The 22,550-nt window shown below is 46.2% G+C and overlaps 1 protein-coding gene and 1 long non-coding RNA gene across 4 annotated transcripts in view; one reads left to right on the forward strand and one right to left on the reverse strand.

Annotated features, from left to right (window-relative positions):
- LOC309440345 overlaps window positions 1-19,806 on the reverse strand; it is a 78,615-nt gene extending 58,809 nt beyond the window's left edge. The window contains exon 1 of one of the 2 annotated variants that reach the window (XR_014184172.1): window positions 19,093-19,806. This is a non-coding gene — a long non-coding RNA (uncharacterized lncRNA). Of the gene's footprint in view, window positions 1-504; window positions 551-19,092 lie in introns of those variants that run through there. The other variant, XR_014184173.1, reaches the window with a different exon arrangement.
- A 1,890-nt stretch (window positions 19,807-21,696) lies between these two features.
- Window positions 21,697-22,550, forward strand: part of USP24 (ubiquitin specific peptidase 24) — a 61,309-nt gene continuing 60,455 nt past the window's right edge. For both annotated transcript variants that reach the window (XM_082053239.1, XM_082053240.1), the window contains exon 1: window positions 21,697-22,148. In XM_082053239.1, the coding sequence (XP_081909365.1) occupies window positions 21,849-22,148 (300 nt within the window). In that variant the 5' untranslated portion in view covers window positions 21,697-21,848. The remainder of the gene's footprint in view (window positions 22,149-22,550) is intronic.

Below are 22,550 nucleotides of genomic sequence, written 5' to 3' on the forward strand. Positions count from 1 at the left end.
TCAAATGTGTGAAATTACATTATATGGTGCTGATCCTGGCTATAAAATTTATGCTTGGGCCAGAACGACAAATAAGCTTTGAGCACGGGACTGTGATCCTCCCTCTAGCCATAAAGCATGCATCAATGTAGCAGACAAATGTAGCAAAAATACATTTTGGTCCAGACCCTAGAAACAAGAAAATCTCTACAGCTCCTCTGCAAAATGATGCTTGCAATGGTCCCATACTGCTCCCCAGCCCAGAGAACTGCCCATTTGCTGGGGACATCTGCGTCACTTTGGCTATTGTCTGCCAGCAAGAAGGTCTGACCTGCATCTGAACTCATTCCAGGGATATTTCAATAAATTTACAGTTTCCCAGTAAGCCCAGAAGTCCTTGGTTAGGACATCCATATCCTGGGCGAGCTAAACCAACTCTCGTATTTTTAATTTGGCATGGCTGGTCCTCCCCCAGCCTCTTAATTAAACACAAGAGGAAAACATAGAAAGTCTGACAAGACCCACCGAGTGCACTCTCTTTCTGTGTGCTCATGTGGCTCCATTCTTGGAGGCTGACCCAGGGCAGAGCTCTCCTCTTCTCCATATATTTTCCTGTGGAAGCACTTTTTTTTCCCTTCCATAGATTTATTCAGACTCCAAACTTCAAATTCATCAAAACTGTCACGGGGAATTTGTAGGATGGGGAGATATTGTGGGTCCAATCAGCGTGGGTGTCACAAACAATTATCCGCTGCAGAATGATCCCAATTAGTAAACACCCTGCTAACAGGTCACCTCCCCAAGGATGCTGATTGCCTGTGACAAGTGTTTTTTTCAGGATGTCTGCTGGAAAACTACAACTTGAGCCTTCATGGGCTGGCTTCTGGCAAACTCCTTGTTAACCCTACAAAAGAATCTACACAAGAATAATTAAAAATAGATTGGAGTAGAAACTTAGAGTACATTTAGCTTTGTCACCCAAACCCTTTATAACAAGACCTACTTCTCATCTGGAATAAAATGGAAATTCTGTTCCCTGTCTCAGCTTGTATGAGGCACTCCATGTTTTCATGCTTTGCTCTAGGCTTTTGGAACTAAATAAAGATTTCAATACAAACACTCCCAGTTTCTCCTTTTTTCTCTCCTTTTCTGTTGGCGCAAAACTCTTAAAGACTTGCCCGAAGCACCAGGCTCAGTGAGTATTTGAAACCTAGCTGCTTACTCCTTGCTTCAGGCATGCTGCCTTTTCTGCTGCATGCCACTATCTAAAAGAACAGCCTTTAACAATCCCAGAGCTATTTTTATGGGATGAAATCACAAAGTGGGAGCAAATAAAGGTATAAAACTAAGTATTTTTTTTAAAAGTAACCTTTTGATCACCCGGTTCTCTCCTAAAATGGACTGGGGAGTGATTAGGCATGCATCTTCACCCTGATGTGCTAGCAAATCAATAGACAGCAGGCCCAAATCTGGTGTAACCCAGGAATAATGCCACTATACGTAGTGGAGCTTCAGAGAGACTGAAGAGAGGAAGAACAGAATTCTGCTTTCCACCCCGCGAACTCAGCCTCTGCAGTTCACACAAGACAGGCCAGAAGACAACTGGGTGTAGCTAAAATTCAACACATGGTAAGTAACGCCACGAGTACCGAAGTTTGAAGCTGCAGTATAAGATCATGCTATGAACTACCAGTTGTCTGGATCAGAAGCATTCAGCTGAACGGCTTTCACACCAAAAGCATCTCACATTAGCATTACTGCTTATAACCAAAGGCTATAGTATGACTAGCCACCATTTTAAATGCTCGCATGTCTAAGTCACTATTTCATACTGCTATCAGCAGATGCTCCAAAAGACTAAACTGCAAAATGCCACACAAAGCAACACAAAAGGTCACGCTTGGAGCAAAAAGCACTGAAGAGTAGCACCAGTTTGCAACTTCCTAAAGAATTTGCAATTTCCTAACTGGTAAAAGCTGACAAGGGCCCAGGCAGCACTTGATACAAACTGTGGAAATCAGCTGAGGAAACCCTTCATCCTTCTCCAGTTCCAGAAGTAGCAACCAAGCTCAGCGATGCAAGAGTGTTTCAAGTTTAGCTCTTCCATCTTCACAATTCTGACTGTGTTTTACAGTGTTGCAGATGACGCAGGTGGAAACTCGGCCTGAGCAGGGGAGAAGGATAACCTAAGTACTGCTATTTTTCAACCAGGTGGTCAGAGCTTTATTGGATGCAAGTTGGATGGAGAAATACACTGCTGAGGCACACAGATTCCTTCCTGAACTGATCACAGTATGTAAGTGACCTGCATGCATACATCTTTCCAAGGATAGGAGCTGAGTATGGACTACACATTAATGTTAAAGTCATTGTATTTGGACTCCTCGCATCGCAAGTGGGAAGCTTTCTGGAGGAAAATCTCGTATTGAGCCACAATTGGTTGGGCCAGACAATACTCACATCTACTACTGGGCAGAGTAATTCCTTCTTCTGTGGGGCTATTGGGTAAAAATCTCACGACCTCCCAGCCAGCAGTCTTGCTCTCAAAGAATGGGCTTTAGTGCCATTTTCCATTACGTTTCAAGTGTACCAAGTCCTCCCATACCACTCAGTAACACTCCCACACTTTTGCAATTTTGGCAGGTTCCTGTACAACCTCCCTCCTTCTCCTCTGGCCTGGGGTAAGCAGACTCTCCTCTTTAATATGTGGTGAGAAGTTGATTCATTTAACTCATCCCTCTGACTTTCAACTCTGATTTCAATCCAGTTGAGTCGTAATTTCTTGGCAGTAAATTCTACCCCAACTGTATCTTCTGTGGGGGTAAACTGCCAGATCACTATAGATTTCCACGGAGGTAATGCTGCTTACCCCAGTTTACAGTCTGGCCCAAAAACCTTGACTTCAGTTACCTTGTTGTTAGTCTATCACAAGCACCCAAGTATGCAAGCCCAAACTATAAACTGCTCAGTTCACTGTCTCTTAAATTAAAGCTTTCAGGGTTCCTTCTTCCTAAAGAATTTTGCTTTCAGATATTTTTCCCAGGTAGAAAAACTTACTTTCCTCTTCTCATATTCCATCACTTTCATTATTTTTATCCCACTAAAATTACCCAACTTTTAGTTTATACCATGCATCATGTGCAAGGTACTCAGTAATGTTTGCAAAACATCACACCTCAAACTTCCATTAAAATGCTCTTCATTGCTTTGCTCGTGCACAGGAGGAGCCCTCAGTAAAACAGATGCACCAACAACTTTCATCAGTCAGAAATCTGCATGATCAGAGCCATGTATCGTTTGTCATTTCTACTAATCCACATGACTGAGCTTCTATCCAAGACCAGCCAAACAATTTTAGAGGGAGGACAAGATCTTGTAAGACCCTCTATCAAATGCTCTACTAAGCTCCAACTGCAATATATCTAATACGATCCCTTTGTCGGATAATTTGCCTTTGTATGATTGAGGATGAAATTGCTCAACAGTTCTCTCCCTGCCTCTCCCCCAAGCACAATACCATGTGGTTTGGGCAATTTAAGAATTAGTCCAAGAATTTGTCTTGCTTTTCTCCCATCCTGGTGGTCCGCACTAAATCCCTTCCTTCCATATCTACTAGGGCCTCAGCATCCAGTGCTTCACCATTCTTTTTCTTCATCTCGAGAGTGCAAAGTTATCAGGACAAAATGTGAGACAATATGTCCAACCTGCTCACACAAATCTAACAGCAGTGCCATTGCTTTCCTATACACCTCCCTCATTCCAAAGGAGGTTAAGAAAGACTCTGAATTCCTGTCTCAGTTGAAGAGACTCTTCAGCCCTCTGTAAAACTACCAGGGGTACAGACATTGTGAATTCGGGAGAAAAAGCAGGCTCGCTGTCTACCAGGGGAAGGGCTTTGCACATCAAGCTGAAGACAGAGAATCTGGCTCTGCTTTAAAGAGAAGGGACATAGTTCTATTTCTAGCAGGGACATTGCGTGAGTAACTCCCTCTGAAGTCAAAGGATTTTGCCCTCAAATCTCCAAGGGCAGAAACTGGGAGCAGTGGAGTCAGTCATTGTGTACACATACGCAGGCACATTGGAAAAAGAGCCAGAGGCCATGAATGCATTGCAAAGAGCAAGTTTTATTTTAGTTACCTCTCTACTGGGGGATCTCCGAAGTAGCACCTAAGCTCCCAGGCAGAGGTGACACCAGCGGAGACGCAGGCACTGGTCAGTTCAGCCCTGCTGGAAGATCGCCGGGCCTGCTGAGCTCGCCTGTATTTCAAGGCTTTGGGCAGGTGCAGCCTCCCACTCTTTCTCACAACAAAGCAGGAATCTCAGACATAGTGATAAGGTGCTTAGAGTTTCTCACAGGCCTATGTTATCTAACATACAGGTTATACTCATCAAGCACACAAGGTCAGTAAAACAACGTGTGATGTATGTGCTTTTCCTACAGACAGGTACAAGTCACTTGAGCATATTTACATTTAACTAACCTCCTCGCCAAATCTTCCGCTATATCCCCATACAGTCATTGTGCCAGCTGATGGAATGAGCATCTTCCAACTGTAAAAAATACACTGTGAACACTGAGATAAAGCTGGAGTCACTGGAAGTGTCCTTGCAACTACAAACAGATTTATGACCCAAAATCCAAACAGGAATTATCATTGCAACCACTGCTGATGCTAGAAGACATTCACTGCCTGCTTATCCATCCTGTTTGGCTCACAGATTTCAGTGGTCCTCCTCAGGACAGCCACACAATCTATGTGAAAGCACTTGGCTCCTGTGGATGCCATGAATTTTCTGCGTTCCCTACTCTCACACTCGCCAAGTAAGTCTTGGTTTAGCTACAGTAATCTCTGCTGCTTGTTCCCATAAAAAGAAATATTTGTTTTATAGGCTCTGATCTCAAATGGTAGGTAATAAATGGCCTGCCCCTGCATCAGAACTAGGTCACTGACCCAATCTGCTGCCCTGCAAACGTGTCTAAATTCACCCAGCCCCAGAACTGCAGTAAAAGCCAAGCCTGCCCCAAGTACCCCGGGCTGCCAAGCTGGTAACCCTGTGTTGGTGTATCACAGGCAGAGAGAGCCTGGCCTGGAAATGTGACCTGAGAGATGATGGGACATCAGGGAATTGCACCCCTCGGAAGAACAGCAGCCTCTAATTGCTTTCTCCATTGCAGATCCAATATAAGCCACACAACCCAATGGGAAAGACTTCAGAGCTTGGGCAGTTGGAGCTTTCTGAGCCATGAAGGAGCAACAGCACTTTGTCCTAAGAGGGAAGTGGTCCCGAGCTGGAGCAGCTCGGGCCACCAATCCTTCTTGGGGAACGTACACTGACCATCTGACACACTGTAGATCAGCTTGAGAACTGAGAATGTTCTGGCAGACCCTGATTTCTAGCCACAATGCTTCCAAGTCACGGAGGACTCAGATAAATGTCTGAGTTGGGCTTGAAGTATTCTAATGCAAATAGCCGCTCTAATACCACCACATGCACATGTACTGCCAGGTTTAACAGTAGAGCTCACGACACTACCAGAGCCAACAGCTTCACAAAGCCTCACATCAAGTTAGCCAAGAAGTCAGCATGTGGCCACTGTGCCTTCTGCAGCCTCGGATCCCTGACCACACCATGCCAAGCCTGTTGGGACTCTGGTGTGGGCCCACAGTCTCATTTCTGTCTACTTAGCCAGGACCCAGTTTTCATCAGTTTTATGAGCCTGCACCAGGAAGGCAGATGACACCTGGCCCAGCAGAAGGCTTGCCACTACCCAGGAAATCTGCCAGAATGGTTTGAACCAGCAGAGAGAGCTTGTACTGGACCAGCATGCTCTCTTGTGTGGCTGCAGAGTTTTGGATCCAGTACTAACAGCCCTAAAGACAGTTTTATGGTATCATTGGGGTGAGGACTTTGCTTGAACTCCTTTGGTTTAAGCCTTGATTTAAGCTAATGCATAATTCATAATGGGGATGATAACAGATGGCAACTTGTTAAGCCACAGGAACTCAATCAGTTCTGATCACGTGACAACACCCTAAATAATCTAAATCATATCTTGCTGCAAAAGCTGTTCTGCTGGGGCCCTGTGTTACAGAGACACCAATGGCACACCGTGGGAGTCATCTTGTTACCAAGTGCCCCAGTTTGCAAAGGGAGAAACCAAGACACAAGATTGAGTGGTTTCCACGTGCTCACTCCTCCTGCTCCTCTGCACCAGATCCCAGCCATGAGGCCCTGGTCTTTCCTTTTGTATATGTTGTGCATGTTTACAAAGATATTTGCAAGAAGTAAATTCAGACAAAAAGCAACACTTAAAAGAAGAAGTGGGGGTGCCTGTCCTCCACAGCATGGCTGTTAACTTCAAGCAGACCCTCCAGAGAAGTTTGTCACCAGATGCAGGACAGTGTATTCAGATCACTTCTGACTACCATTTTTCATGGTCTGCTCAGCAATGTAGGCAATCAAAGAGCCAGAGGGAAAAAAGAGACTCCATAGGAAAGGATTCAAAACTGAAGCAGTCCAAGCCATTGTACCCTGAAATATTAAACCAAATTCTAGGATTCCTAATATTGGGTATGACATGGCAGTGAAATGTCAACCCCCATTCTTATGCCAGAATATCTCTTTCTTCTTCAGCTACAGAAGGAAACTACCTTTCCAACATGCAGCCTAGACCTCAGTGACACAAAGACCCTTCAGTGTGTCTATGAGAACCAGGAGGCCCTGCTGAACTCCTCAGTCATTTCAGCAAGCACTGTGGGATAAAGGAGAGCAGGGAGTTTTCTCTTACGAGTTTCAGCACCTTCCTTTTCTTTCCACCAATTCCCAGGCTGCCGCTTGCACATGAAATCTGGGCTCTGAAGGAAAGATTAATTCCCAGTAAGTTGAAGCAGTCTTCTGAATGAGAATACTCTTTAGGAAAGAAATGTTCCAGGAATATTCCAACACACTCTGGATTACAGAAATGCTTCTACCAGCACAATGGACAAAGCACTATAAAGAATATAAAACTTAGTGAATTATTATTATCATCTCAGCATACTTATCTATCCCTTTGAGAAGACACAGAGTTTGAGTCTTCTCTGGAATTCCAATCAATCATAATCAGCCCATTTAGTCCTGGCTGAAGCACAGGCATTGGCTGCTAACTGTAAGCATAATTAACACAGACTCCTATCTCCCGCCTCCCAACATATTACAAGGGAACACTGCCTGCACTCCATTCACCCTTAAACATCACTTGACTGCCAGAACATTTTTACTCTTCACTTCTAAAATCACCATCCCCACCCCCTTTTTTAAACACTTCAAATATAAAACTGCTCATGAGCTGACCAGCTAAATTTTCCTACAGTAACTGTTGCGGGCACTTCATCTCCTGAACAGAAAGGAAACTGCCACCTAAAAGTCTTTCCCCATCCCAGAGGTGTTTGAAGCCCTGTTTGTTGGTCTAAGCACAACACATGGAGTTCTTTGGCACACTAGTTCTCACCAAAGCACAAGCGTGAACTTTTTCCCTGGTGCACTATTAACACTCAGCAAAGATGTTTGCAGAAATATTATTACATAAAATGAAGCCCTGTGTGCATAAGATGAACCAGATTCTCAGCCGGACGAAACTCTTTTAATTCAAGGCAGCTATGCCAAATGACATGAGCAGAGATAGAGATTCATGGTTTCTCTAAATTTGTGTTAGCAGTGAAAGACATAACAGTAGATGGTAACAACCCTGTCCTGATCTTCAGGCAATGCTGTAAATCAGAAAATATCTCGTGCCATGGAGGATCCTAAAACAGAGGAGCTTCCCCTCCAAAATTATAATAATCCCAAAACTTCTCAGACGAAGCAGTTTTACATTCAGAACAAGGCCCTGCAAAATGCCTGTGTGCTGCCTGGGGTAGTGTCCAATTCTCCATCACTTTGCAAAGTGACTCCAAAACTCTCGAGAAGTTCCATCCGGGGGCAGTACTGAAGCAGGCCCCAGGGAACGTGCAAATGATGGGTTTAACCACAGAGAAACAGTCAATTCCACTTTTGCCACCATGAGTGGAGAGTCCCCAGACAAGGCTCAGTCTCCATTCCCCTGTCCCCAAGGCTGCCTATGTGACAGCCAGCACAGCCAAGCTGCTCTCCCTGGGGTGCGGTGCCAAGAAGAACTTCTCAGCAAGAGCGATGGACGCTGCCTCTCTGTCTCAAGCCCAGACTCAGCGATCAGCCCTGCGAGAAGGCTCTTTTTACACACAAGTAACTCAGCTTGCCTTTCTCAGAAGGAAACCTGCAGGAACCCATATCACTCACATGCCCACCTGTTCAGGCTCCTTAAGGAACAAATGCCTCTTTCCATCTGAAAAAGCAACCTGACAAGTTTTATTTCAAGCAAGTAATGACATGTCTGTCTTATTGCAGAAACCATCAAGGCACTAACTTCAAAAGCAATGAATCTTACACTCCACTCTTATTACAGGGAATAGAATTATAGGACATTTTTTAACATAGGGAACTGGAGTGGTCTGAACCCAGACTGAACTTAATCTCTCAAACAGGCCGAAACCCAAATCTCCACTCCGAGTGCTTCCAAACTTCAGGGCAGGTTGCATCTGGCTTATGTCTCTTGGCCCCAAACATGCCAAGTCCTGCATCTCCATGCAGGTCCTTGACAAAGTTCCCAGCAAACTGGTGCGTTGGCTACTGGCCTCTGAGGAGGAGAGAGAGAATGAAATGCAAGATACTGCAACCAGGTGACCTTGGGTGATAAAATTGCCAAAGAAAAACAGATAGCCAGGGTTGCAGGGAACAGCTCTAAAGAAACCAATGCCAGAGCAAGGAGCGCCAAGGCCAAGAGCTTTGCAGAGGGTGGTGGAGGGAAGGAGGCTGGGGCTGTGGAGTGCGGGATGATAAAGCTGAGCCAAACCAGAGAGGGAAGGTGGCCGAGGGTCCATAGCCTGTCCAACAGTGTCCTCTGGTGGCAGCTCCTGCATTGCCACCCACAGCCGCTGCAAAATACAGGTCTCTTTTATCTTCTCATCACACGAATGACTAATGTAAGAGGATAAATAACAGTTGCTAAGTCAGTTTGATCTGGCCTGTAGCTATAAGGCCAGGGTATGGTTTTGGTCAAGTTGAAGCGTGAGAAGTGCAAAACAAATTGTCGACGTGAATGCACACGCTCCCGCCTTGGACTTCCCGTGGTGACCTGCGGACTTGCCCAGGCCGGTCACTGACAGCTGGACCTGCACAAGGTAATCACTCAGCAAGGAGGCTGTCACCTGCACAAGGTCTTCCATACAGCTGGCCAGCAGGAATCTGAGCCTGTCTTCAAAACCTGGCTTGTTGCATCGGAAAGAAAAAAAAATCCTTTGGCTGTTTTTCCAGCTTTCCCTTTTTATTGTGGTTTTAAAGAAAATTCTGGTTCAAAGGCCTGATCTCAGAAAGGTGTAAATCACTATGAAAATATGAAGTGGTGATTTGGAGTGAGCACTTGTTAGGCTTGGAGACTGCCTTTCCCTTGAGTGAGCCCAGCCAGGCAGCACCAGCACAGAGCCGCTGACTGTTGGCACTGAGCTTGCAAGGCCACGGGCATAAGTGAGGCTGGGCATGAAGTCAGGAACTTTCCACTTTCAGATGGCTGGTTTCTCACCTGCACAGGAGTAAGGAAATCACAACGCAGCCACTAATACACATGAGCATTCACTACATGGCAGACTCCCAAAACCAGATGTCACATACCTCAAAAACCACAGAGGTGACACGTACGCCCCCCTGAAAGAAGGGATGGAGGAGCAGAGACAGGGGAGATGCAGCAAAAGAGAAACCATTTCTTCCTGTGATGTAAAATCTGTGCTGAATTTTTTCATGCAACAGTTCCCCTTCCTGGCACCCCAACTCCTTCCACTATAATCTGACTTCTGGTGGTCCGCAGGCCAAGACTGCCAGGTGTAGCCCATGGCTTGAGAAAACCCATGGGCTGCCAGAGGAAAAGGCAAGCCCAAGGAATGGGCACAGGGCTTCTCTCCTGCTCACCAAACCCACATGCCACATGTGTTGTCAGCCTGAGCAGTGCAGAGAAACCCCAGTGCTTTGGTGTTGTGGCTGACCCATGCTCCTCAGCACTATGGGGACAGATACCAGCCGAGCTCTGCTAGCCAGCATACGCTTTCCCACCTAATACTGTGTTTTAGGTGTCACAGGACAGGAAGACCTGGTCAGCTAACCAGCTCCCTGTTAACCCAACATACATCTGCACCTACAGCCCCCCGCCAGGATTCAGAAACCCACCTAGTAAGCATTAGGCATAAAAACTAGATTTCCTGGAGTGGGAACTGGCAAGGGCAAGCAAGCAGAGACATTATTTGGATGCCCCTTCCTCTGAACACTATTTCATGACAGGCTTCTTTACGTCTGGAGCTAGCAATGCTCTTCAAAGAGTAGGCACTGCCTGCTGTGGGGTACTGCGGATCAGAAGTGATTTTTTTCCTTTAAAAAGCAGAAGAAGGAGTAACAGCCTGGCAGAGCACAGAGCAGGTGTCCTGTGCCCCAGGACAGTGGGTTCCTCAAACAGAGATGTCTCATCATGATCTTAGCAAAAGCAAACTGAGGGCAGAGCCCAGAGCCTGCTCCTCCTGTCTGAGTGCACAAGGCTTTCTCATGTGGGTAACTCTGCCCCCCTCTACCTCCCTACTTCCCCAAGCCCTCCCTCAGCCTGCCCTGGCCTTGCCTGGCATGTCATGGTTCCACACAGTCTCAGGGAGGTGTGTACGAACTCCCCTGCAACGCATTAAAACCCAGCTCTCCCACTCTCTGTGTAGGTGTTTCGACTTTGACTTTGGGTTTGACTCACAATGTGGGCACAGCCCCCAGGGACTTCCTGGCTGTGGGGAGCCAGGCAGCAACAGAGCAGAGCAGGCAGCACTGGGATGGTGTAGAAACAGAGCTACAGGCACACCAGGAGATCTGCAATCCCCACGAGAGGTGCACAGTGAGGGGAAGTGACCCCTCCAGTGAAACAGGCAAAAGAGGTGAGACATTTGGGATCACAGCATATTTTTCTTTTCTTTTTTTTTAGAATTAGCTCTGTGGCTCCATGTGCATTTACATGAAAGGGGAGATATCCATTAACTTGTGCAGCCCCAAGACACTCACCGTTCTGAGGCTCTCTGACACAAGCACAGCCTATTTCCATATATCACTCCTTCAAGAATACACGCAGTGAATCTGTACACTTCCAAGCCACACTGGGTTTTCTTGCTAACAACAATTATTTTGATAAAAGACAAAACAAAATAACACAACTGCTCTGAAAAACTCTCCCTAGCTGCCCCCATATTGCTGTAACATGACGTTTCAGTAATCTGAAAAGGAGATAGAGCAGATGAATGAGCTTCTCCACGACATAAAAAAAGGTTGAACACAATGTCAGATACTGCCAGTACAAAACAACCTACACAAGGGCAGGAACAAAAACAAGATGCAGCAGAAATGTGCAGATGTGAAACCACTACATCCCATTTGTTAAAATACCTGTATTGAGCAGTCCAGTGCTCAGCTTCATGCTAAATTACTCAGTAAGAAGCCAGGGACAGGCTCTAAGCTAGTATAACCCCAAACGGCATAACTGAGATCAAGTCAGAGATGTCTCTCTCAAACAAATTTCTGTTCCCAAATTGGTCCCACAACTCCATTACATCTGGAAGTGTAAATTCTCCGAAATGTTTATGTTGCAATTATGATTTTCCAACATTTACATAAAACTCTCGTTTACAAGAAAAAACAGATTAAAGTCTTCCACCATGAGTTCAAGAATCCAGCTAGCAGATTTCTGCAGTTTCTTACATCGCTTTCTTGTATACAATGATAAAATCACTTATTAGATACTTTTCCCATAATTGATTTCATGTGGTGCTGAAGCTCCATATAAACCCTCTCGTGAAGTCCTGGAGGGGATGTTGGAATCACCTACAAAGTCTGTAACTCTGACCGAGTTTACAAATCACAGCACATATCACATTCTCCCACAAGGCTCCAGCAATCGTCCCTTGGCCACCTGGACACCCGTGAACAGCAGGTTCCTCAGCCCAGATCCAGAGCCCACCTACGACCAGCATGTCCTGCAAATACAGCCAGCATGCCAGGATCTTTCAGGGGAAGAACAAGAGTCTCACTTCCACACTGCAACCACATCACATTAGCCTTGTTTCTTATGGCAATCAGGTTCACGCTATCCATATGGGGTGCATCTCTGTCTGTTTAATCCTACTCAAGTCCTTTGGTCAGTCCTAACCAAGCTGAACACTGAAGTGCAGGCCTCAAAGGTAGATAACTTCCCTCAGCTTCATAAAAACTAAGAGACAGAAAAATCGTGTTCCCACTGAGAGAAGGCTGAGAAGCTTACCTCTTATTAGTCATCAGCAAATCCATATGTGGAAAGGTAAAAGACAATCAGATACACTAGAAATACAGCTATATTAATCTTGCTGTTCAAGAAACTTCATGCTTTACAGAGTGAGGTAATTAGCACCTTATAGGTGAGGAACAATGAAAGCAAGTTGCTGTATCTACTTTCAGAAGACTAACTCAGAAGAATATTTAATAAGTACAGAGACTAACTGCCATGTGTTTGGGACCGGACTGCTCAAGAAAAAGGGCCATTTCCCCCAACACAGCAGGCTGAATCCACTCCAGACATAAAGAGTAAAAGTAAGCAAATGCTGAATGCAGCCCAGGACAGAGCTATGTGCATCTGCTGTGTAGAGGAAGACAGGAGAGGGGGCTGTGCAGCAGGAAAAGTGCCTCCCTTCACCCTGAAAATAGGAGATCGTGCTCTAACAGGCAGAGCCAACGTGGAGTGTGCTGCCTCTCCACTCCAGCTCCTGTCCCCATAAATCTATCCCATCGTAAAGACTCAGAAGTGGTGAACTAATTTCAACTCTGCCACTAACCTCCTTTGCAGTCCTGGATCAATTCTGCCGTCCTTGTGGGGATTACCCTTAAATCGGAGCACAAGATAGAGTTGTGGGATCTCTCTGCACACTTATAAATAGCTCACGTACACATTTCATGGGAGGGCAAATGCCAGTAAGCAGCTTTAACAGCAGCCCCAGCAACAACAGCAGCACTGAGAACACTATCACCTTTCTCCACTGAGTCCTTATTTCCAGAATCCATCATACTAATATGGACAATTAAAACCTGGAAGAAGTCCCAGGACACTGATAATTAGTGACTGTAGGCCAGGCCTGAAACATAGTGAAGGATCAGCAGTTATGAGTCTGTGAAACAGGCTGGGCAAGTCACATGAACTGAGCATACAACTGGCACCTCTAGTCCTCATCTCATTCTCCCCACAAGCCTGGACCACATCTCACATGTTTTCCATACCAGGCCCTTCTACCCACACACCAGGAAGAGCTTTTAATTTGCCAAACAGTTTTGCACAAATCACAGTGTGGGAGAGAAGAGATGTTTTAAGGCATAAATAAAACAAGCCCAACCTGGCCAGTGGAAGGAAAGTGATTCATCACTATTAAATCACGTTAGATCAACATACTGTGGTCAGGACTCCCAGTGCTAGGGATGCGTTGCAGATATGGGCTATGCCACTTGGCTGGACCCCATTAAGAGATAAACACCCAGGTAGCCACAGCTTTCCATGACCTAGTGCAGCAAACACGTCCTCCATCCATTGCCCAGCCGAGGCCCGCTCTTGAGGATACCGACAACACGAGTCGGATTGCTGATCCACAGAACCACCGCAGGAATCGACTGCTCTGGAGGCTGTGAGATGGCATGGGTTTCTTACACCAGAGTTTTTGGCCCAAATCCTACAAGTCAGGAAAGCTTTGCCAGCTCATCTGATAAGCACCACCTCCAGCAGAACTGAGATGCTGTTACTGGTCTTGCTTCCAGCACTACTAAGAATTTAGCTGATTTTAAACAAGTAAGTTTTAAATTATTGTGTGACTATAAAAAACCTGTAAAACACAGAAAGTGTTTTAAGTCCTGCTGCACACAGAGCACCTTTCTTTCCACTGAGGTCTCTAGATTTGACATAATCAACCTTGAATTAAACACGACTAGCCTGGCCAGCTGAGGGGACTACCTGCTGCCAGACAGGATTCTTCACTGCTCAGTAACATCAGGATTTACAGAACAGTCAGAGCCCACAGCACCAGGAGCTCTATGGATGGACTAAACAGACCCCACTCCATACTTTTTTAAAAGCAGAAGCCAGACAAATGCCACAGGGAGAAGGGAAGAATCAACCATATCATCATATCTCCATGTAGCATGTGATGGAAGCTGCTATCTTGTAGTAAAAATTTTGCCTATGATTATTTGAAGATTGAAGGGAACAAGAGTTTATTTTACCTTTTAAAGTACAGACATACTTGTGAGAGCAGCGCACAGGCAGCAGCGACTGCAGCGTCTGTGGACTGATGAGAGCAGTGGACAATGTAGCGCGGCATTAAAAAACAAGGGAAGTTGTCACTGCAGTATCGTTAACAGATCAAAGGCTAGGAGCACCCTCGGAGTGAAAGGAGTAGCTGATAACAGGGTACAGTACCAGAACTGATACATGGGTGCGACTCAGCCCTGAAGCACCTTGCTGGTGAAGACAGAAAGCCTTCAAATGAGTCACTGACAGATCAAACACATTGTGAAAGGGACAACATGGCTGTGCGTGCCAGCAGGTAGATGAGGCAGGAGGAATCCAAGGCTTTAGGCTCTCACAACCTTGAAGAACCTCTTGGTATTTCTTAGAACTGAGGCCTTGTGTTTGAACCAAAAATAATTGCATGTTTTCCACCTGCAGATCCCTACACAGAGCACCGAGGCCTTTTTCTGGCACAGAACAGCTGCTGCCTTCCACCCCAGCGCTGAGCTTCAGCTTCAGTTGCCCTTTGGTCTGCACTTAACATTCTGCATGAAATTACAGAATCCACCAAAATGAGAAACTGAGAAAAAGTGTGCAAATACAACTGAACCAATAGTAATGTTAAAGACATTTAAAAAGGGAGATTTTTTCATCACAGCCCCTCTGCCTAAATAGCCCCAGATTTTCAGTCAGGATAGTGGTTTTCACCTCTCCCACCTCCAAACTCCTGCATGGGGCTGCCGGTGCCAAGCAGCTGCAGTGCTCTGGTACAAAATCCTGGCAGGAGGAACACGACTGCAGGTTTCCACATTACTGAGGGTGGTGTTTTATTCAGGAGGCAGAGGTGCCTCTTAAGAGCAGGAAAGGAGTTGTGAACCATTCTTCAATATAAAGCTTTTTTGGTTCTGATTTAAGCCCAGCACTACACAGGCCTCTGTTGCTGTGGAACCAAGTAAAACAAAAAATAATAGGCACCAGATCTGTAAAATGGATTCTCTCCCTCAGCAGACTCCTTCCTACCCATTCTGCATTTCACTAATTAGAGCTTAAAAAAATCCTCCAGCTTCGCAGATTTGTTTCTTAAGCTTCAGTGCAGAATTCAGACAATGAGAAACTGAAGAAGCAGGTCTTACTTTAAAGGTCAAAACCTAATTCAAAAGGAATCTGCACAGGGCAAAAAGTCAGCAAGGAGCTCCCTGTAGCTCTACCACATTTCAGCCTACATCAGGGAAACACCAGCTGCTTTTGTTCCTGGATATCAGATACACGCACGCTACAGAAAACAGCCTTCACCCTCAGAGTGCTGCATGTTCCCACATGCACTGCCACCACTGCACTGCCTTTAGCAAGGCTGACTCAGTCCGTAAGTTAAGCACATTCCATCAGCGTTGGGCTCACTGTACTGTTTCCTAATTTCCTGAACAGAGTCTGTATGCTGTTCCCCTCCACAGTCTCCTGCTTGTCTGCATTAAATTCAAACTCCTGTTCACAGCTTTACTGATTATAGTAAGACTGCAAAGCCTGTAAACATTGGATTGGTATCACAACCGCCATGACACTCACAGTGTCATACCACAGTGCCCCTTCCTACAGCAGCGTGTTAACTTCAGTGGCTCTATATCAATATCACGGGATTGGAAGGATCTCTGAGAAGGAATCAGTACATAAGGCAGGACAATTTGAGGAAAAAATAAATGCACCCAAAGGCTACCACGTAAAACTGCATGGTGCCTCACAGACTTGTTCAGCGTAACAAGGACACCAGAAGTTTCCATTTCAGATTGGTTGCTTCTAAAATGTCACTGAGTGAGTTTGTTCCTGCACAAACTGTGCTGTACCATCTACTATTACGTAGTTTCCTCAGCTAACTGGGTGGCAGGATGGAGTGAGCATTTGAGTGCCTGTGTCTGGGTGGGACTCTCAGGGTGCTGCTGCAGCTTGACACCGAATATCCTGTTTGTACTGTTTCTCCCCTTTGCCTGTAGCTCAGCCAGGGCCACTCCAGCATCAGAAATAATTCTGTCATTGCAGTTTATGCGATACTAAACTCACATGTCAACATGTCATTTATCTAAAATGACGGTAAAGAACTGTAACCAACACAGGGAGAGAAATGATCTTTAAAAGAATTGATGTTACCTACAACCACACAGATCAAAAATGGATTAGTCATAACTGCAGGTTTTTTCAGGGTTCTGTTCCAAATCTAATTCTATTGAATGGCTTCACTCTGTATTTCTGCATCTTAGTGCTTTAAGCTTGTTTTAAAGTTCAGCCTTAGCTTTCATTTTTCACAGCTTATGAAGCTTGTTTCAGGAAGAATGAACAACCCCCTTGCAATTGTTTCATTTTCCAGCCCAGAGCTGTGGAGATGTGTTGTGAGACCCATGAGATGGTCTGAGTTGAAGAGCTGAAAACAAACTCATATAATGAAGCAGAGGGAGTAGATCTGCTCAGCCCCTGGAGTCTGCTGTTCTCTCATTGCAGTTGAGTTTCCTTAACATGCTGTTTCCCTCTTTTCATACGCACATCATGCTGCTTCCATTCAAGGGAAACAGTATGAAACTTCCATTTTTTCTATTCAGGAGACGAGTGGGAACTCAGCTTCTGCTCCAGAAAGAAGGGTCATGGTTCAGCTCCTGTTCCCTTTGAGCACTAGAATAATAACGGGGAGAGACTTGCTGGAGTAGGTGCATCAACACCACGAAATCTGTTCACCTTTCTTCTTTCTCTTTCAGCCTCTCTATGGTTTGTAGCAGTTGTAAAAATTAATATATGTTGAAGAGCTAACGATAGCTCCCCATCCCCCCATAAAGCTTGTTAGATACCCATCTTAAAAGCATAGTATTACAGCTAAATATTGTAATTATGATTACTACTGTGCATGAGTCCCAGCTTAAAACCAAGGTAAACTGCTGACAGTGCTGACAGCAGGCTTTGCCTTGGCAGCTACCCCAGTACAAATCTCCTTTCTAACGAGACAAAAGCTGTTAAGGCAGCAAAAACTCCTAGCGCAGACGAAGTCTAGAAGTAAAATTGCATGAATCTGTCAGCTAGTACTCACGAACAGATTCACACACTTCTTGTCTCTGCTGTAATCTTTGTTTTGCGTGAAGCTGCAGAGCTACCTGAGGAGTCAAACACATTTCATTATCTGTCTATTGCAACTGTACTTTTCAGGGTGTTTACATAGTTCTTCACTACACTTTTAACCCCTCTACTAGAGTCAACCAAATACAATTCATCAATGCCTACATGTAAGAAATGTGATTTTACATAATTAGGGGGGATTTGCACTATCTGGTCCCCGAGAGACTTTCTTAAAAGACACTTACTACATTTAGCTATAAATAAAGCAAAAGCAGGAAACTGGGAGACTGGGTGGGACAAGGAGTAAAGGGAAGGAAGGACAGATAAAGTAATTCCAGAAAACCTAAATTAATTATTTGCAATGCTATACAAAACCCAGGTTCTGTGGTATCTCAGATACCCTTTCTTTAGGCAGTAAAAAGTTCCTTTGCCTCAACAGCCAGCTACACTAAAAAGCAAGAAGTGCTTTGCCTATCCACACCACAAACTTAGGGAAACCTTTGTAAACATGTTTCTCTTGCCAGTGCTTGGTATGCTCAGGGGTACAGGGACAAGATGTTTCTCACCAGCAAGTTACCTTTTTGTCTCCATTGGGTGATGAGTTTTCTTGCAAGACAATATAATTTGCTTTTGTGGCCCTTCTGTTAATCTAATTCAAGTCTACAAAAAGGAATTTGCCCTGCAGCCTGTGGAGAGTGTTTCTGTTCATCTGGCAGATAAGAAGAGGCTTCTGTCCTATCATCATGAGATTCAACTACATTAGATGTTTAAAATCAGTGAGAAAAAGTTTTCTTCCCTTACAAATGAAGGAGCTGGATTTCATACAGACTCACACCCCTCCTCATTCATGCAACAACTGCAAAGGAATTTCTTCCAGCTGCCTCAACTCTAGTTTTCATACAACTCCTGTGCTTACGTACCATATAGTGGTGGAGCCCTGTAATTAAATTTTGTCCTGATTTCCCATATTTAGTCATGATTTATAAAAGATTTATGAACAGTAAGTTTTAGCTCATATTAAGTTTCCCTTGGTAATATATTCCAAAATACAAAATACGAGAAAGATGCTCTTTTATCCTGAGTAAAACATGTACGTTAAAATAAAGATTTGGTGGCAACATAAACTTTACATTCCCTTCTGTCAAACTCTGTAAGTATATATGTAGCAGTCGTGGCTGCGAAGGTACAGCAAAGAGGCAAACAAAATGAGGGTAACAAAGGATGTTTTCCAATTGCATATGAGATTTTCGTTGGAATTCCCCAACAGCTGTAACCAAGCGAAACCTTCAAGTTCAACAAGGCAGAGAGTCACCTCTTACTTTGGCTGCATGTGTATGTTCCACCAGAACAAGACAGCTGTTTCTCTTTGAGGGAAAATGCTGCATTTGCTTGTTCAAATAGTAAATGAGCTGTAAACACAGGATTTGCTTTAAAACAGGCTTATGAAGAAAAGCATAAAAGTATTTTCAGTTAAATACTGAAAAATGCATAAAAGCATTTTCAGTTAAAAAACACAAATTAACCAGACACTTCTACTGTAATACCTCTGCAGAAGTGATTGCAATTCTCCATCAAACTCTATTTTTAGATTACCTGACAACTCCATGGTCAACCCAAAAAGCCATGTTCTATGTCACAGCATGACCACTTACCAAACAGTTGTTTCTGTTCCAGAATGTCTCTTTCTGTAACATAGGGGTTCCTCATGTCCAGACATGCTTCAGGACACACATATGATGCATTCTGTAGAAAGTAACTGCCTTCTATAAAGTAACGTGATCAAATAACTAATAAACTTGTGTCATATCGAACTGGCAACTACACAGGCACAAACTCCAAATTATTCAAAGGCAGATCTTGAGGATATTTGCTCCCCACTTCAATTTCTTTGTCTTGTCTCCTTGCACCTCCTGGTGCCCTATCAGATTCATTTGCTGCTTTTCTCGCTCTCAGTTAGACAAGTCTGCTGTGGTTCTCTCTGCAACTTTTCTTGAAGTGACAATGCATGAGAAACATTTGCAACTTGGGATTTCCAGGCTGAATAACTTCTAGAAAAAGATGCAGCCGTTCTTTCACTAAGATGGAAGGTACAATCTGGTCCTTCAAGTCGTCTCAAGAGAGGTGCTGTCAGGGAAGTCTGTAAAAACTAATTTTAGCACTAGCACACCTCACTGTCATTTATGTCCAGCTGCTGTGTGTCCAAGTGTTACCCTTACACACTGGTAAATTCAAATTCGCTTCAAACTTCCTTCAGGACAGCTGGACTACAGAGCAAAGGTAATTTAACTGTAAAGCATTCTCTTCTTTCTTGGCCACCTGGGATTACAATCGGTTCCTCCATTACTTTTGGTATGTTTTCATTAGTTAGCTCAGCACAAATTTACAGGAGCACTTCCTTGAAATAAATCTGAAAGCAATAATGACATCTAATAAAAGATATTACTTTTTCCTACAAACTTTTCTTCCATTAGGAGGGGAAAATGATGCCAACTGACTTCATCAGGCTGTGAGGATTCAACCATTATTTATAATATGATTCAAAAATGAGAAAGTGTAATTTAAGTATTGGTCAGATGAGTAAGCAGTGAGTCAATATTCAGCATATTAATTGAATGTATTTGAAGTGCTGGAATGTTTCTGAAGCCTGCCAGGCTTGAGCCATAATAGTTCCTTTTATAACGGTTCCTTTTATAACCGGAGATCAGCGTGAATGAAAGACCCTCCTTAGATCCAGAAGCTGAAGTTCAGAGTCATATGCACATTACCTCCACTCTACTGAATGTCAGACTACAGAAAAAAAAAAAATCAGAGATGAATAAGCAAGATAAAGGAGTCATGATTACCTTTTGGGTTAGTATACAAGGAATATGAGGCCACTGGTGGCGTACTGCAGCCTAAAAATTAATCTAAAACCTTGCCAGTCTAACAGACCAATCCATCAGTTTGCCTCTACAAACAAACTCAGGAGAAGAGACAAGACACTGAGCTCTGAAAATTCATGTAGTTTAGACACCTGAATATTGTTAGTGTCCCATACACCTGAACGTTTCCTTTACACTGAATGTGATTTACATCTAAAACTGCAAACAGCTGCTTCTAGATTCCTAACGCCAGTGCTTTCAGTGATATCAGCCACTGTGAACACAAAATACTTTGCCAGAAAACATGAGCCTCCAAAGACAAATGAATATACAGATACTAGCACTGATCTTGGCAAATCTTTCATCTGTTTCCTCCTTTCTCCTCTTCTCCGGACATAGAAAATACATCTTTAAAACAAAGTGATAAATTTTGCCTGAGAGATTGCCAGGAGATCCAGATCTACTGACTTTCATGCAGTACCAGAGCTCACTAAGTGTGTTTAAGAAATACATACAACTTACTTTCTGCTTTGGGCAGCATTTTTTTGTTGTTGTTATCTGATTGCACTCTACTTCATTCTGTATGGATTTGGATTTCTGTTTGCTGTATTACATACTTGAAGAACTCATTTCTCCAGAGCAATCCCCTGGCAGCTGGCAGTGAGGGCAGCACTTGGCCTGTGGTCACAGGGAGCTCTGGGTGCGCTGGGACCACATCCTACCCTGGGCAAGCCCCAAACGCCACCACTCACCTCCTGCACCCCAGGACTCGCTGTCCAGCTGCCGCCCACAAGTGGCAGGGGCCAGGGCTTCGTTTCTCCTTAAAACCGACCTCAGAGAACAGTGCCCGCCGCCTCCCCGAGCAGCTCCCTCGCTCCCGCCCACAGGCCCTCACCGCGTGCGCGAGCGCTTTCCCGCCTCGCCCGGCCTCCCCTCAGCCCCGGGGCCTGCTCGTGTTCCGCAGTGAAAGCCCAGCCACCGCCCCGCCGGCCGTGCCCCTGCGGGACTTATTCACTAGTAAGAGCCGTAATTAAAGGAGGAACTACCAGCAGCGGGCAGGAGGCCGAGCACGCAGCCCGGTTCCCGCTAGGCGGGCTCCGCCGCAGGGGGCCCGCCCGGCCGCTGAAGCACCGCCAAGCCCGCCCCTCCGGCTGGGGTCCCGTTGCCCTGGCAACGCCTCTCCCCCTCACGTGACTCCCGCCGGCCACGCCCGCCCCCTCCCGTTACTATGGCGACGGCCGCTCCCTCCCATTCCTCTCCCCCCTCCGCCGCTGCCAGTCCATTCACGCCCGGGCTGCACCACCCCCGTCACGTGACGCGGGTCCCGGCGTGCGCTTCCCCAGCCGGGCTTCGGCCGCCGCTTCCGGGCTGAGGGCGGGGCGGCGGGGGCGCGTGTGTGCGAGGGCGCGCGCGGGGGGGCGGGGGCGGCCGCGGGGAGAGGCGCTCCCGTCAACATGGCGGCGCGCGGGGCGGGCAGCGCCTGAGCCCGGCGCCTCTCGGTGCGCGGCCGCCTCCCCTCCCCCGGCCCGGCCCGGCCCGGTGCGGCCATGGAGAGCGAGGAGGAGCAGCACATGACCACGCTGCTCTGCATGGGCTTTTCGGACGCGGCCGCCATCCGCAAGGCTCTGCGCCTGGCCAAGAACGACATCAACGAGGCCGTGGCGCTGCTCACCAACGAGCGGCCCGGCCTCCACTACGGCGGCTACGAGCCCATGGAGAGCGGGCAGGGCCCGCCGGGCGGGCATGGCTCCCCCGCCGGCGGGCAGGGCCCCCGCGGCGGCGACGGGGACGGCGGCGGAGGCGGCTTCGACCCGCCGCCCGCCTACCACGAAGTGGTGGAGACCGAGGTGAGCTGCGGGCTGCCCCGGGACCCGGCCTCCTGTCAGCGCCGGCCGAGGGGAAGCTCCCCGGGAGCCTCCCTGCTGCGGGTGTGCCGGCGGGCAGGCGGGAGGGTGGCCCAGGGGAGCCCTGTCTCCCCTCGGGGTCGGCCTCGTCACCCCCGGGCCGGGCGCTTCTGCTCCCGCCTGCCCCGCTCGGTCCCGTTCGCTGCCGGGTTGTGCGCGCCGTGGCTGCTGGTTGCGATCACTACAAGGTGAAGAGCACCCAGGCTATTCCTTGGCATTCCAGGAATGTGTGGCTACCGTAGGATTATTTCGTGTTCACCCCCTCTTGTGCCTTCTTGCATAAGCCGAGTGACTAATGGCTATTTTTTTTTTAACTGTTCACACAATGTGAAGGAAAAGGGTGTT

The sequence above is a fragment of the Streptopelia decaocto genome, assembly GCF_964273445.1.
Source record: "Streptopelia decaocto genome assembly, chromosome: 5".
NCBI lineage: Eukaryota > Metazoa > Chordata > Aves > Columbiformes > Columbidae > Streptopelia > Streptopelia decaocto.